The sequence below is a fragment of the Arabidopsis lyrata genome, assembly GCF_000004255.2.
Source record: "Arabidopsis lyrata subsp. lyrata unplaced genomic scaffold ARALYscaffold_7, whole genome shotgun sequence".
Lineage (NCBI taxonomy): Eukaryota > Viridiplantae > Streptophyta > Magnoliopsida > Brassicales > Brassicaceae > Arabidopsis > Arabidopsis lyrata.
The window spans coordinates 21,011,434-21,027,960 of record NW_003302549.1 but is presented as its reverse complement, the minus strand read 5'-3'; the positions used below and the strand labels follow the sequence as shown (position 1 = coordinate 21,027,960).

The following is a 16,527-nucleotide window of genomic DNA, read 5'->3' as shown; positions in this document are numbered from 1 at the left end:
TCACGTTAAGCATCGCCGTTCACGAAGGAGATCTCGTACTGTGCAAAGTTTTCCAGAATACCGCCGAACAGAACGCAGGTAAGCTCGGCGCGAATTGGGAGGGACCTTACACGATCGCAAAGGTAATCCGTCCCGGCGTCTACGAACTCATCAACATGAACGGCAAAGCGGTACCTAGATCCTGGAATGCAATGCATCTAAGGAAATACTACCGCTAAAAACCTAAGGTACGCATGTACTCGAACTACGGGGTGGCTTGATCCCTGAAAAGGGTACGTAGGCAGCTCGTCCTCGGACGAGTTCAGCTACCCCCCCTAATTAAAAAAGGAGGGGGGAGTGGGTCCGTATACATATACTCCCACTGAACTTTTTAAACTAATTTTCTAGTTTTTACCCTTCGGGTTATCAATTTTATCCACCTCGACATCTATCATAAAAGTCACCTCGGAAACTTTTACGGTCATCTTATCGACCTATAAAGCTAAAAGTTCGTTCGAATGATGGCCACGTCCTTGGACAGAAAAAGCTCATTTCACCGCCTAGTTTACAGCGCGCTATATAAGCATTCAAGACAATTCGGTCAGAGATATCTTGCCAAAGGAATTATCTTCAGAAAACCCAGTTAACTTCGACATTGGTACCCCAGTTCGCTTCTAAGCACTGGCATCGACTATATCAGCTCGGGTCGCAACCGATAAAGATTAGTCTCACATGACCAAAACCAAATAACATTAACATTGGTGTATATTTCGGCTCGGAAGTTAAAACGTTTGAATTTAACTTCTCAACGAGCAAATCATAAACCCAGTTATCTTAACACTGGTAAACGATCTTTTTCGTTTTTGGCTCGGAAGTTAAAATTATTAGGCAAAACTTTTAACTTCTCAACGAGCAAGTCATAAACCCAGTTATTTGACAATGGTATCGGATTCAGCTTAAAATATTTTAAAAGTACTTTAACATAATATTCAGTGGATAAAGCCGTCTAGGCATGTCTTACAAAAAAAAAAAAAAAAGGGCAAAAGAAAGGAGAAAAAGACATCTCGGGATCAGATCGAATCTTGGTTAACCGGCGAAACTTGAGCTGCCTCGGAATCTCGGTTAGAACCCGACTGATCGGTAACACCTACTACGGCCGCGGTGCCTTCGATCGATCGGTTCCCAAAGCTATCATCAATAGAATCCGGAGAAACCGGTGGAAGCTTCAGGTCCTCTCGCAGCTTGGTTCCGAGACGGACGTACTCTTCCTCGGCATCCCCATACTCAGCCATCCATTGAAGGACCTCTGCCTTCTCATCCTCGACCTTTTTCCCTTCTGATAGTAAGATTTTTACTAAGATCAATTATCCTTAAAGTACTATCATGTCATTGCAGTATTTAAGGTGTCAATCTAAATGGGTGTGATGCTAGCAATCAAGATGCAATCAGATTTCACAGAGTCAAGCCAAGCAATAACAGGTTTTGAGGTTGTTAACAGTTCCTCTGATCATGCAGAAAACAATAATTCTAACAGAAACAGATAACACACTCGATCACACAGCTTGATGCCAAGCACTGGATGTGGTCGAGTGCCAGGTCGAGTTCCAAACAGAAACTGCAACAAATGTACTCGACTGCACAGTCCGTTTCCAAACCGCTGGGTGTGGTCGAGTACTTTAAGTGAAATAAGTAAAAATGCAAAAACTAAGCAACAAGTAACGAGATCAAGCAATCAATAGCGATGTGAACAAAGAAATCAATTGGAAGAGAAATTCCCGAGGATGGGGTAATCGAGTAGTGAAGTCTCCTTAATCTAACAGGTGGTTAACATGCTCAACAAACTATCCCTAGACAACAAGTTCAATAGCCAAATCAAAGTGCTACCGCAACAGAGATCCTCAAGCAAAGCTAGTCCCAGACTCAATCACCATTGACGAGAGCTAACCTAACAGGCATTACGAATCAACAAGTCTAAGCCAAAACGCTCCCTGTAACCAATACCTTGGTGCAGAGCCACGAATCTCTGGAATTAGTGGTTCAGACATTTCATCGAACACCTTTTGGGTGCGGAAATGTCTGGGCTCAAATTCCAGTTGATCAGAAAGCAATCAGCATTAAGAACAACTAATCCAGAAGGGATCTACCAATCAAACTCAACCACCTAGCAGATCAAGGATTCTAAACTACTCTAACCCATCCTCAAGAACCCTAATCACTACTCAAAATTCATAACCAAGAATACAAACCCAGAAATACATAAAAACTTCATATTGGCAAGATCTCAACAAGATGAACAACTTTGTAGAAGAAATCAAAAGCAAATACTCAATAGATTAAGAGAAATCTGGATTACAAATATGAAGAAAGCACTAATTGTTCTGCAGAATAAAACTTAGTCTCAAAATTATGAGAAATAACCTATTTATAGCAAATACTAGGAAACCCTAAATCACAAGACGACAAAGTATTAAGGCGGTTTACGGAGACATTCGGCTTCGTGCAATCGAGTGAAGAAGTCGAGCAAAGCTGGCTCCTTTGCGGTTTCTTGATCTGGTCGTGATGCGATCGAGTGACTAGGTCGAGTATGCACTCGAGTCCCGCTTCATCTTCTTCTCTTCCTTATGCTCAGTGTCTGGTTGAGTTGGGATCTGAGAAGCCTCTGAAGCGTGCAGTCGAGTGCTTGGTCGAGTAAGTTGGTGGAGGATACTCGACTGCGTGCTCGAGTCATGATCTGGAGTCGTGGTCTACTTGGTGAAGGAGCTGGTACTCGACCATGAGGTCGAGTGGTAGGTCGAGTTGGTGATCGACTTGGTGCTCGAGTTGGTGCTCGAGTTGGTGCTCGACTTGGTGCTCGACTTGGTGGTGGTCGAGTGCATTTGGAAGGTCATGATGATGGTGCTCGACCTCGTGGTCGAGCATACTGATGGGTTCTGGTCCACTTCTTCCAATTTGCTCACCAACAGCTCCAAATCACCTGAAAACAACTCAAATATGCAACATGCATGCAAAACTATCCTAATCATGCAAAGTGATGACAAATGATGAAGAATGGTACGAAACAATGACGAAATGATGATAAAGTGATGCTAAATGGATGCTCAAAACAAGTAAAATATAGACATATCAACTCCCCCAAACTTAGTCTTTGCTTGCCCTCAAGCAAACAATTAAGAACAAGGTGGAGGAGAGGTTTGAAAGCGGGGACTCAGAACCAAAGCATGCAGACAAAGCAAATGAACTCAATGTCCAAGTTAGTAATTGTGGAATGCTTAGAGACCAAACTCTACTTAAAAACTTTAGCCATATTCATCACAAGACAACCTAACATTTGTTCCAATCTACACACACCTTCAGATCATCAATTCCCTTTAACATTGATTAAGCTCAAACCATGAATCAAGCAAAACATTGTTGAAGAACTCGTTTGGTTTAAAGGACAAGGCTGAGAAACAAAGATGGTTCCTCTGTAAATGGTTTCAGACTTTTTCACAGTAACATGGAACTCTCATGAATGGACAGAGCTTTAGTAGAATGCTAAAGGTTAGAACCAACCTACGCATACAAGAACAGACCCCATCTACCCAAATAACAATAATCATATCAAACTCCATAGATGGTCCTATCTCTAAACCCCAGATATGATCCTAATTCTACCCTTTGTACTCAAGGCATGCTTCGATAATCTCTTGGATCAACCCATTCTTTCTTTTTGGTTTTGTTCTAAGGAGAGGTTTTCTTTTAGACTTTCTAGTGGATTGGGACTTTCTTTAACAACTAAAGCTCTTCTTCTCATCTCATGACTTAAGACAACTCTAGGCTTTTGCCTTTCTTTTTACTTTGCACAGAGCCTAACTTCTTTTATTTTCAAACTTCCCAAATCCTTTACTAGACTAACAAGATATTCTTTTGTTTCACTTCCATCTCCTAAGAACAATAACACTTGTCTTTCTTTCTCATTTTCTTTCCAAACACATTCCAAAACCCAAAGTAAAACTCCCACCTAGTCCTATCTAGCCCAAAAAGCGTGGACTAGAACTACGTGGGATACTATTCTTGTCGGTTCATACCTAACACTTTCTACCAAGCTCAATCCGGAAATAGGCCTCACACACACACAAATTTATTCAGGGCTTGAAAGAAAGGTTAGGTTCAGGGTGGGGGAAACTGTTCCAATGATGGGAATCAGCTACTTGGATTAGCAAGAGTGGTAGAAGGTGAAAGAAAATCCAAGTATGTGTATTGGTAGCCACAAGTTCAACAACAATGCAAAGACATGATAATTACAAGTCAAGTTCAGGTTCTAATAGATAGGGAAAAGAATCTCATCAAGCATGTGTTGGTGTCGGATCCCGCAGCTCGGATCCGGCCCGGAAAGATAGTGAATCAATAAGACGAAGTGGGCCGTCGGCCCAGTCCAGGGGACGAAGAGAGCGGCCCGATAAGTTCAAGCCCAGTTCGAGTAAAATGTCGGGATCCCGCGAGTTAAATGAAGGCGGGTTGCACGGGATCTGCCAGATCGGGAAGATTCGAAACGGAAACAATAAAGAAGGCGAAATCTGCGGCTTGACGAGCGATTTCGGTTTCAAATCTTGTAATTATAAATAGGAAACGAAAACCATTGTATTGGGCACGGATTTTCTTGAACAATAAACGAATACACATACTTCACTCTCTTATTTTCTCTTTGGCGATTGCTATTCGAATTAGCAAGGCTAGACGACCCGATTTACATCTTAAAATTTGTATTGCGGGTTCTGACATCCACAATTTGGCGCTAGAAGGAGGGGTTTTCTAGTCTTTCACTCCAGAATATCAATCGGAAAGATGTCAGACGTAGCGGATCCGGCTTCAGTCCTCGACGAGATCAAGAAGTTGCTAAAAGATCTGTCCGAGAAGACCGACCAGCAGCAGCTCGCCACCACTGCGTTGTCTGAGAAGCTCTCAGCTTTTGAAGAGCAAAGCGGCAGCCAAATCGCAGTCCTCACAGCGAGTTATTCCGAAATCAGGTCAGCCCATAATGCTTATGCGGATCGGGTTGATACAATTCTTGCAGGAACTTTGCGGACCAGCGGACCTCGCGGCCATTTAGACTTTCATGGTCCGAACGTTTCGGAGGTTCAGGATCCTAGACTCGTGTCCCCGAGCAACGTACTCCCGTCTTCTTTGCCTCTTGGCTCTCAGAGCAAACCTGGAGATGGGTCCCGTCATGCTCAAGCACCTCCAAATTCGGCCGGCGGTCCTTTTGTTCCAGCCAGAACACCTCTCCCCGTTCATCTTGGCAGCACTCCGCATCATCCTCAAACCGAGTCCCATCCACCTCACCTTCCGGTCAACCCGGAAATCCAGAGCTTACAAAATCAGATTCGGGAAATGAGTTCGAGGGTTCATCAAGCCACCAGTTCGGCTCCCAAAGTCGATAGAGTGATCGAGGAGACGAGAAGGACTCTTTTTACTCCACGAATTGTAGCCCTGCGCATTCGAGATCAAAGGAAGGTCAAACTTCTGGGGTACGATGGTAAAGGAGATCCCAAAGAATTTTTAGCATCTTTTCAGGTGACCGCAGGTCGGGTACATTTGGAGCCAAACGAAGTAGACGCAGGCTTATGCAAGCTCTTTGCCGAGAACCTATCCGGGCCGGCTTTGACCTGGTTTACTCAACTAGAAGAAAGATCGATCGATAGCTTCAAGCAACTATCCACTGCTTTCATCATGCAGTACGGATACTTCATCAAGAGCGATGTGACTGACGCCCAGCTGTGGAACCTCTCACAGGGAGCCAGAGATCCGCTCCGAACTTACATCACCTCCTTTAAAGAGATTATGGTCCAAATCCCAAATTTGTCTGATTCCGCAGCTATTACTGCACTCAAGAACGGTCTATGGCACGAATCCCGTTTCCGAGAAGAGTTGGTTGTTAACCGACCGGCCACTATTCAAGATGCCCTCCATCGGGCAACGAACTGGATAAACGCGGAAGAAGAGCGGGCCGCTCTAGCTAAAAAGTTCAAAGCAGCTCCGAAACCTGCTCAGCTTCTTCCTCAGAAGAAACCCGTTCAACCTGAAGCTCGGAAACCTGGAGCTGGCACATTCTCAGTGGATCGGGAGGAGCCAAAAGGTTCACCGAAGATTTCACCTGCGAAGCAATCTTTCTCACCTAAGAGCAAAAACAGCGCTTTCCCAAGTAACAAGTGGATTCGTGACCCAAACGCCTACTGCGAGATCCACAAAGTCAATGGGCATGCTACGAAAAATTGCAAGGCTCTAGGGAGGTTACTGGCCGCCAAGTTCGCATCCGGGGAAATAGCTGAAATTGATGTTTCGGAGCTCGAACCAACTCATCCGTCGGAACATACAGTAGCAACAAAGGAACCGTCTCCTCCCAGCAAGAAAACCAAAAGGATCCAGTCCCCTGATGTTTTTAAAGGACCGAAGAAGCAAATCCAGGTGATTATGGGGGGATCTAAGCTTTTTCGGGATTCCATTAGTGCAATCAAGCAACACGAAAGGAGGGCAACCCTCCCGATTATCAAGAAGGCCAGGCTTACTGAGGAACAGTTACCCGAAGTAACATTCTCCGAAAGCGAAACCAGTCAACTTGACAAACCACACGATGACGCTCTGGTCATAACACTCGATATTGCGCATTGCGAAGTATCTCGGGTTCTCATTGATACTGGGAGTTCGGTGGATTTAATCTTCCTCGATACTTTGACAAGAATGGGGATATCGAAGCGAGATATAAGGGGGCCACCATCGCCTTTGGTTTCCTTTACTAGCGAAACTTCAATGTCATTAGGAACGATTGTGCTCCCGGTATGCGCAGAAGGCATAGTCAAAATGATCGAGTTCACGGTGTTCGATCGTCCGGCGGCTTACAATGTTATCTTGGGAACACCCTGGATTTATGAGATGAAAGCAGTACCTTCAACGTATCATCAATGCTTGAAATTCCCTACGAAATCGGGAGTAAAGCAAATACTGGGAAGTCAGCGAGCTGCGAGGATGTGTTACATGTCCAGTCATAAGCTTAAAATTCAATAGCAACCACAGTTCGAGGTGCCTGCAAATCCCGTCAAAAAAATAAGCAGTGACCTCGTGGAGGCAGTGGTAGTTAATGAGGAGTATCCGGATCAAACTGTGAGCATTGGAGCGGGATTAAGCGAAACACTCCGAGTTGAACTGATAACTTTCCTGAAAAGGAATCAAAAAACTTTCGCCTGGAAAATCGAGGAGATGACTGGGATCGATACAAAGGTCATTTCGCACGAGCTCAACATTGACCCGACTTTCAAACCAGTAAAACAAAAACGCAGGAAACTTGGTCCAGACCGAGCCGAGGCTGTAAATGCCGAAGTTCAGCGCCTGCTCGATGCCGGTTTGATTCGCGAGGTCAAGTATCCGGACTGGTTGGCAAACCCTATTGTAGTCAAGAAGAAAAACGGGAAATGGCGGGTTTACGTAGATTTTACCGATCTTAATAAAGCCTATCCCAAAGACAGTTTTCCACTTCCGCACATCGACCGACTTGTGGAGTCAACAACGGGCCACGAAATGATGTCCTTTATGGATGCCTTTTCTGGGTATAATCAGATTTTGATGAATCCGGAAGACCAGGAAAAGACAGCTTTTATCACGGACCGTGGAACTTACTGCTATATAGTCATGCCATTCGGGTTGAAAAATGCCGGAGCCACTTATCAACGGTTGGTGAATATGATGTTCAAAGATCTCCTCGGTAAAACGATGGAAGTGTATATTGACGATATGTTGGTGAAGTCAATATCAAGCACTTCGCATATCGAGCATCTTGAGCAGTGCTTCGCAATTTTGAATAAGTTCGGAATGAAACTGAATCCGACCAAGTGCACTTTTGCAGTTCCTTCGGGAGAGTTTTTGGGTTACATTGTCACTGAGCGAGGAATCGAAGCTAATCCGCGACAGTTGAACGCTTTTCTGGCGATGACTTCGCCCCGAAATGTTCGAGAAGTTCAGCGACTCACGGGGCGGATAGCAGCTTTGAACCGATTCATCTCGAGGTCAACCGATAGATGCCTTCCATTCTATAATCTGCTCCGAAAAGCGAACAAAAATTTCAGCTGGGATAAGAATTGCGAGAAGGCTTTCGAAGATCTAAAAGATTATTTGTCCACACCTCCTGTGTTAGCGAAACCTGAGTTCGGAGAAGAGCTTTTCTTGTACGTTTCGGTTTCTGAGAGCGCAGTAAGTGGAGTATTAGTACGATTGGATCGGAACCATGAAAGACCGATTTTCTATGTAAGCAAGTCTTTTTCGGCAGCGGAATCAAGATATCCGATGATGGAAAAGCTAGCTTTGGCAGTAATTACCTCAGCTCGGAAATTAAGACCATATTTTCAGTCTCATACGGTTATAATCCTAACTTCGCAACCATTAAGAGCAATTTTGCATAGCCCGAGTTAGTCAGGAAGATTGGTGAAATGGGCAATTGAGCTGAGCGAGTATGATATTCAGTTCTGAACAAGGACAAGCATGAAATCTCAAGTCCTCGCAGATTTTCTGATCGAACTACCTCTGGTCTCCGAGGGGGGCAAAGAAAACGAAGGACCTTGGATACTTCATGTGGACGGCGCGTCCTCAAAACAGGGTTCCGGGATCGGTATCCGATTACAATCCCCGTATGGTGAGGTAATTGAACAGTCATTTCGTCTCGCATTTAATGCGTCGAATAACGAGGCGGAGTACGAGTCTCTCCTTGCAGGACTTCGTCTAGCGGTTGGGATTGGTGTCACAAAATTACGGGCATTTTGCGACTCGCAGCTTGTTGCTAATCAATTTTCCGGTGATTACGAAGCAAAAGATGGTAGAATGGAAGCTTACCTCGCTCAGGTTCAGGAATTGAGTAAAAAGTTTCAAAGTTTCGAACTCACTAGAATTCCACGAGGTTAGAACTCAGCGGCAGATGCGTTGGCGGCATTAGCGTCGAGCTCCGAAGTAACAGTGAGCCGAATGATCCCTGTCGAAGTAATTGAACATCCCAGTATAGCCACCGGAGAGCTGAACTTCGTGACTACACGGTCTATGCAAAGAAGGATGAGTGTGGAACAAGAACCACAAAGGGTCGAGGAAACAGAGCAGAACTCCGAAGTAGAATCACTAATCGGAACACCGCTAAATCCGGAACCACTACCACCAGCGCTACCGCTTCCGGATTGGGGGGTAGACTGGCGGATACCCATCAGAGAATACATCCTTAATGGTACTCTCCCCGCGGATAAGTGGGAGGCACGGAGACTGAAAGCTAAAAGTGCTCGTTTCTGCATTTCGAGCGACATCCTCTACAGAAGAAGCATCTCGCGTCCTGACATGATCTGTATTTTCGGACAGCAGGTCCGTACTGTGGTAAAAGAGATTCATGACAGAGTATGCGGAAATCACTCCGGAGGTCGCTCTTTGGCCTATAAAGTAAGAAAGTACGGATATTTCTGGCCCACATTAATCGCGGATTGCGAGGAGTATGCGCGGAAGTGCGAGCAGTGCCAGAAGCACGCACCTTCAATTCACCAACCCACCGAGCCATTATCATCAGTCTCTTCGCCTTATCCGTTTATGAAATGGTCTATGGATATTATTGGGCCTCTTCATGTTTCTACGCGCGGGGTGAAATTTGTCCTGGTTCTTACCGATTATTTCTCGAAGTGGGTAGAAGCGGCAGCCTACGTAAACATAACTCAGGTTCAAGTTCGCAAATTCATTTGGCAGGACATCATTTGTAGGCACGGTTTGCCATACGAGATTGTTACTGATAACGGACCTCAATTCATTTCGCGGCAATTCGAATCTTTCTGCGAAGAATGGCAAATCAGACTCAGTCGATCAACGCCTCGTTACCCGCAGGCTAATGGTCAAGCTGAAGCAATGAACAAAACTGTTTTGTCCACTTTGAAGAAAAAACTTAAGTCGCATAAAGGAGCTTGGTTTAATGAACTACAAAGTGTTCTCTGGGCAATTCGCACTACTCCTAGGCGTGCAACAGGTGAAACACCATTTTCATTAGTTTATGGAATGGAGGCTGTAATCCCTGCTGAAATATTTGTGCCAAGTCCGAGACGAATGAATAACCCGCAGAACGAGGCAGCAAATATCGAACTGATGGTTGATGTTATTGATACCAATGAGGAGCGGCGAGATCGAGCTTTGATTCGAATGCAAAATTACAAGAATGCCGCAGCTCGATACTATAATTCGACTGTCCGAAGTCGACACTTCGACGTTGGAACCTTGGTATTGCGCAAAGTTCAGCAAAATACTACCGAAGATGGAGCTGGAAAGCTAGGTATTAACTGGGAAGGTCCTTATCGAATTACTCAGGTAGTTCGCAACGGAGTTTATCATCTGGAGAACATGGACGGAAAAGCAGTTCGGAGAGCTTGGAATTCCATTCATTTGAAGAGATACTTTATTTAATCACATTATTTCTATTGTAAATCGAACTACGACAGACTTGATCCCCACCTTTGGGTACGTAGGCAGCTCGGACCTCGAGTGCAGTCTCTAAATCAATAAAATATTTACATTGTTGAAACAGTCTAAATATTCAAAGCCGAGATATATCTCGCAACTCGTAAAACCGAGAGTAATCTCGTAATTCGCTCTTTGCAAACCGAGAAGGTTATTTTCGTACTATTTAAGATTCTTTTCATCCGAGCTCAGTGCTCGAATAGACGAATCTTTATCTCTACGTAATTCGCTCTTCGCAAACCGAAAAAGTTATTTTCGTACTATTTAAGATTCTTTTCATCCGAGCTCAGTGCTCGAATAGATGAATCTTTATCTCTAAAAACAAACGGAGATTTTTCTTCTAAAACAATTTCTAAGTATATTTACTTAAGAGAAAAGCTGGTTCAACACAGTTCAATTCGGACTTTGATGTCCAAGTCTCGTGTCATGTTTCTTGAAAACAGAAAGTACTTCAATTGTATTTCGTTTTCCTTTATGAACTTTTTGTCCGACTTGCGTTAGCAAAAAGATTTTCAGGAAGGAAATAGCTTAAGTTTTTAAATCCAAAAGATATGGGAAGCAAAAGCAAAAGGTTCTGATTAAAAACAAAAGGGGGGCCATTTAAGCCATAACAACCCCGGAAATCAAATCAAGGATCTTTAGGCTTCGGGATCCTGCTGTCGCTGTTCCTCCGATCCCTGGGCTGTTTTGAGCTCGGATATGAGACCTTTGTTCGAACCGAACTCATCGATTGCAAGTTCCTCCTCGGTATATGGACCTTCAGGTGCCGATTCAGGAGGAGTGGCAACGAAGAGATGAGCAAACTCATCAGGACGAGGCTTGAGAGCGTTTATCTTGTTAACTTTGGCCTCCGCATCCGCCTCATCTTTCTTCACAGACTCCAGCTCGGCATCAATATCCGGGATTTCGCCTCTCTTAAGCTCCTCAAGAAGCTCCCGATTTGCTCTAGTCTCCGCAGCTCGGTTGCTTATTGACTCATTCTCACTCAGGGCTTTCAGGTAGATCTCATGCTTTGAGATCAAGCCACTGTAGTGTTCTAGGAGTTTCTTCCGCTCATCCTTCCTTGCTGCTGCGAGCTCCTCGTCTCGTTTTTCCACAGCAACCTTGCACCATTCCTCACTTCGCTTTACTTCGGCCTCCAGCGAAGTTATCTTGTCACATGCCTCAAGGTACATGTTCTTTCCGGTCTTCAGTTTCACCGACAGATCCGTGTTAACTACATCAAGATGGTTACAGCGAGCTTCGGCACTCAACATCCATTCCCGGATATCGTTGGCCTTCGCCACAGCTTTAGCATTCTCTTCCTCCATCTCTTTCATTTGACGGATCTCTTCTTCGAGTTCAGCAACTCGAGTCCTAAGGCTGTCAAGCTCGTTCACGGGGAAGAGTTGGCTCTCGTGACAAGAAAAGGTGGTGTTGTATTCGAGCATAATCTATCAAGATGAAAAGAAACCATTAGATCAAGCGAAACGAGCTGAAGTAAGAATTTAAGGTAGTACCTCTCCAAGTTTGTCGGCGAAGCGAAAGTAATTCGCCCTGTTGACTTCTTTTAGCTCGCTGAAGGCCGGGATCCTCATCCCAGCAGGAGTGAAGTTCCTCATGAAATCAGCTGGAGATTTCGGAGGGGCTGATTGAAAGTTTTATAGGGAGTCAATATGAATGATTCATGCTTTGCAAGAAGAATCAAAAAACAATATAGGATTACCTATTGGAATAGGGATTTCTTGACGACCAGATTCCCGATTCTCTGAGTCTCGTGAGGGCAAGACCATGACTTGAACAGGAGGTTCGGACAGCGGAGTCCCCTGAGAAGTGTCTTTAGCTCCTTGGCTAGTAGTCCCGGCATCTTCGGGAGGATTCGCATCGACATTCGTGTGAGAACGACTTTTGCGATGTAGAGGAAGAACATCCGAGTCCTTGCTCTTGCGTTTCCTCAAGGAAGTTGCGGTTGGTCCTCCATCAGAACACCCTTTTTCCCAAGATGATCGGGAGGAACGGGAATCCGAAATTCGGACTATCTCTTTACCAGCAGACTCCTTTACTTGATCTTGACGATCAGAAGTCTTCGACTCAGATGCCGGCATAACAGAGCCGGAAGTCCTTCCTTTCCCAGATGCGGATCTGGACTTTCCCTCTTCCAGGGCCTTTACCATTCTGGCCTTATCCTCCTTTTCTCTTGCCTGCCTAACCTTTTCCCTCTCTTTTTGGAGCCTCTTCTCTTCGCGGTAGGAGACTGGAGACATGTTTCTGTCGATGATGGGAGAAGTGTGAGGTGGAGAAGAGGTAATAAGGTCGGAGCGATTGCGGACACGGCAGCACGAGTTCCGAATTCGTTCACAAGTAAAGAGTTCCCACGCGAGGTCACTTTGATTACAAATCCTGATGAACTGTTCTGCAAAGGTATGGGAGACCGGTGTCTTCGGAAGTTTAACTGCAAAAACAAAAAGGATTATTTCACCGAGGAGCGAAGTCAAGAAATAAAATGCAATAAATCCCTAAAACCCATCTAACCAGGACGACGTGTCCAGTCCCGAACAAAAAATCCTGCATTTGGACCGTAGGTGAACTCGTCAACAGGAAAGAAGAAATACGACTTCCTCCACTTCTCATCTTTTTCAGGAAAGTCTCCGAAGACCCTAAAATGACTCCTCGGGCTAAGGAAGAAGGTTCCCGGGGTTCGCCCCTTCTTCATTGTGTAGAGATGAAAAATGTCGGATAGCGTAATTCGGTATCCATTCTCCTCTGCAAGAGTCTAGAGGCATAGTACTATCCGAACTACGTTCGGGCAAAGCTGAGGCAAAGCGATCCCCAGTTCGTGCATAAGTTATATCAGAAGCTCTGGTAAAGGAAAGGAAAGGCCGCATTCCGAAAAGAATATTTCGAAAGCACAACAATGATCGGTGGGAGGAGATTCAGGAGACTCTCTGGGCTCCGGAGCTATTAACTTAACTTGTCGAGGGATACCGCAGCCGCCTTTCATCAGAGCTAGTTTCCTGTCATCGAGTTCCGAGGAAAACTATTTCCCAAACTCATCTTCGAGGATGAAAGATTCATTTCGGATCTTCTTACTCTTCTTCGGAGCCATAACACGAAATTGAAATTTCTAAAGGTGAAAAAAGATCTGTCGAGAAATGAATCGAGAAACCCTCAAGAACACTGATGAAGATCTTCGCCGAAAACCCAGGAGATGAAGATCTTGACGGAGAGTATTCTTCGGATGACGGAGAAGAACCACCGGAATTCGAAGGAGCACGGCGGAGGAACGGCAATTGACGGGAGTTTCTTCACACCTAACGGTTGAAAATCTAAAGGATCTTCAGATCTATGGACTAAACCTAGCGGAAAGCAGATGCTAAGAGTAATCTACTTCTAAAAATCTAATCGGATTCAAGAACTCAAAGCGAAAAACAAAATCAGTCAGAGAATTTAGGAGTAAGGAGGAGAGGAATACCTTTAAATAAACGGAGGACAGAAGTGGATCGTGGGTATTGAAGGCAAGGTACAGAACCCGAAGGGTCCAGTCTAATATATAGAGCGTTTTGGCGGGAAAGTGAAAACCCTAGGATCTCGAAGCGTCGCCTCGTTCCCAAGAAGAATCTCTCGGTTGGCGGGAAAGGTGAAAACCCTAGGATCTTGAAGCGTCACCTCGGACACGGAAAAATCCCGAGATTGACGGTATTTATGTCGAATTTCCTTTGTTACAAGATTTTCAGTATCATAAGTATCCCGAAGCATACACTTCGGAACACTTGGGGGGCAAACTGTTGGTGTCGGATCCCGCAGCTCGGATCCGGCCCGGAAAGATAGTGAATCAATAAGACGAAGTGGGCTGTCGGCCCAGTCCAGGGGACGAAGAGAGCGGCCCGATAAGTTCAAGCCCAGTTCGAGTAAAATGTCGGGATCCCGCGAGTTAAATGAAGGCGGGTTGCACGGGATCTGCCAGATCGGGAAGATTCAAAACGGAAACAATAAAGAAGGCGAAATCTGCGGCTTGACGAGCGATTTCGGTTTCAACTCTTGTAATTATAAATAGGAAACGAAAACCATTGTATTGGGCACGGATTTTCTTGAACAATAAACGAATACACATACTTCACTCTCTTATTTTCTCTTTGGCGATTGCTATTCGAATTAGCAAGGCTAGACGACCCGATTTACATCTTAAAATTCGTATTGCGGGTTCCGACATCCACAGCATGCTTCAATTAAAACAAGAGAGTCAAGTTGTGAATTCCAAATATGGTGCAGTCTTAATTCAAGTTCTATCACAAGCATTAAACAACTAATAACGAGGGCATTGAATTCATTCAGTAAATGAGCATACTTACAAGGTTATCTCATCATCATCCCCTATGCAAATGCAACAATCCTATATGAAACCTTCTAGACTCAATCTTAAAATGAAAATGCAACTACATGAACACTCTATTTTTGTGAAATCATTTTCAGAAAATTTTCAAATTTTTAGGGTTTTTTTCAATAACATAGATGAATGCAGACAGTATGTACAATGCAAGAAAAATTTGAAAACAAGAGCAAAGCAAACACATCAGATACTTCCTGAGCCCTCCCCCAAACTCGAATCACACAGTCCTCTGTGTGATCAAACTTGGAAGAGAGTACTCAGGACAAAAACAACACAGAAACAAAATAAACAGAAGATGGTATTTGACAATGGTGAATGGTAGTGCTTACCTCAGTTGAAGTAAGATTGCAGGTGATCATCCTTGTTGCGTTTCAGCTTCTCCTTCCTGTTGGTGCTCGACGTCCCTTCTCCTTCTGCGGCCAGCACCGCGGTCGAGTGTGCTCCTGGAGCGCATTAGCAGCGTTGTGCTGTTGGAACGGGCAAGTACAGCCTTCTTTCTCCTCTTGTGTTCTCGAGGCTCGTGTGATGAGTGCCTTGCAGGGGCTGGAGAGATTTCATGCGCACTAGGCTCAGGCTCATCATATCTCCTCGAAGGCATGTCTTGAGGAGGCTGTCCTTGTGGTACTGCTGTGCTGGAAGATGAGCAGCTAATCATGGCCTTCATAGACTTCATACCCTTTATGAACTTGTTGATGTACTTGTCCTGCTTCTTGCACAACTTCTGCAATAGGCTCTGGTTTTTGTGAGCTTCACTCAAGCTCTTACTCTCTTTTGCTGGAGCCACGTGTTCACTGAAATGATACATACTTGTATCATATGGCTCTTCCCAATCTACTTCCATCTCATCAATCTCATCATCTGCAGCTTCTTCTTCTGCAGGAACAGCCTCGTGCGTTGGCTGAGCTATCTCGACGTACAGATCGTCAACTGAAGGTTCAAAGTTGATGTTATATCCCTCTATGATGCGTGTAAGCTCAGGGCGGGGAAGAAGGATGTTGGCTCTCTTGGTTATGGGGTGCTCAAAGCAATATCTATACATGTCGCCAACCATCGCACGCTCCAGGAATTCAATGTGATCTAGGTGTTCAATATCCATCCACTTCCATTCATGTCCCTTGGAGACGATGGGGACTCCACATGCAATCAGAATTGGTGTCACCACACCTCCTATGCAGAGAGAACCTCGTGCTCTCTTGTTATTATTGGAGACAGCCCATTTCTTGTAACCACACAGGTGGAGCAATAAGAGAATAACAAGAGGTGTGTCAGTGGTATCGCCGTGCAGAATCTGATTGTTATTGGCCCGATGGAGAGTGCCTTTGAGAGCCATGGAGATCATCTCCATATCAGTGTTGGTGACCGTCCCTATAGCTTCTCTGGAGTAAAGAACATGAGCTACTGTTGGAAGTACTTGACGACCGGGCTGCGTATTTGATTACTCTTTGATCTCGAAGAGTTAAGCGCTGAGGTGCTGCCAATGGTGAGCCATAGATTCTTCAGCTTGCTTCTATCAAACCTATGTTTGGTTCCCGTTCCACTGGGGAATGCAAACAGTCCTTCCAGCCGTTGGATTGTCAGCATGTAGTCCTGCCCATGCACTGTGAATGTGATGAAGCCCAACCTGTCGCTTCGCAACTCGTCTGTAGTCATTCCTTCGTAGATTTCCACTTGTAGACTCGAAAGAA

The 16,527-nt window shown here is 44.9% G+C and overlaps 1 protein-coding gene across 1 annotated transcript; it reads right to left on the bottom strand.

Moving 5' to 3' along the window:
• Nucleotides 1-1,049: 1,049 nt before the first annotated feature.
• Nucleotides 1,050-13,168, bottom strand: LOC110226555. Its single transcript, XM_021018497.1, has 5 exons — nucleotides 12,988-13,168; nucleotides 12,182-12,907; nucleotides 11,976-12,103; nucleotides 11,183-11,909; nucleotides 1,050-1,315 (listed from the first exon to the last, which is right to left on the bottom strand). Exons 1-5 carry the CDS (start codon nucleotides 13,166-13,168, stop codon nucleotides 1,050-1,052), a joined length of 2,028 nt encoding a protein of 675 aa, XP_020874156.1.
• Nucleotides 13,169-16,527: the final 3,359 nt, after the last annotated feature.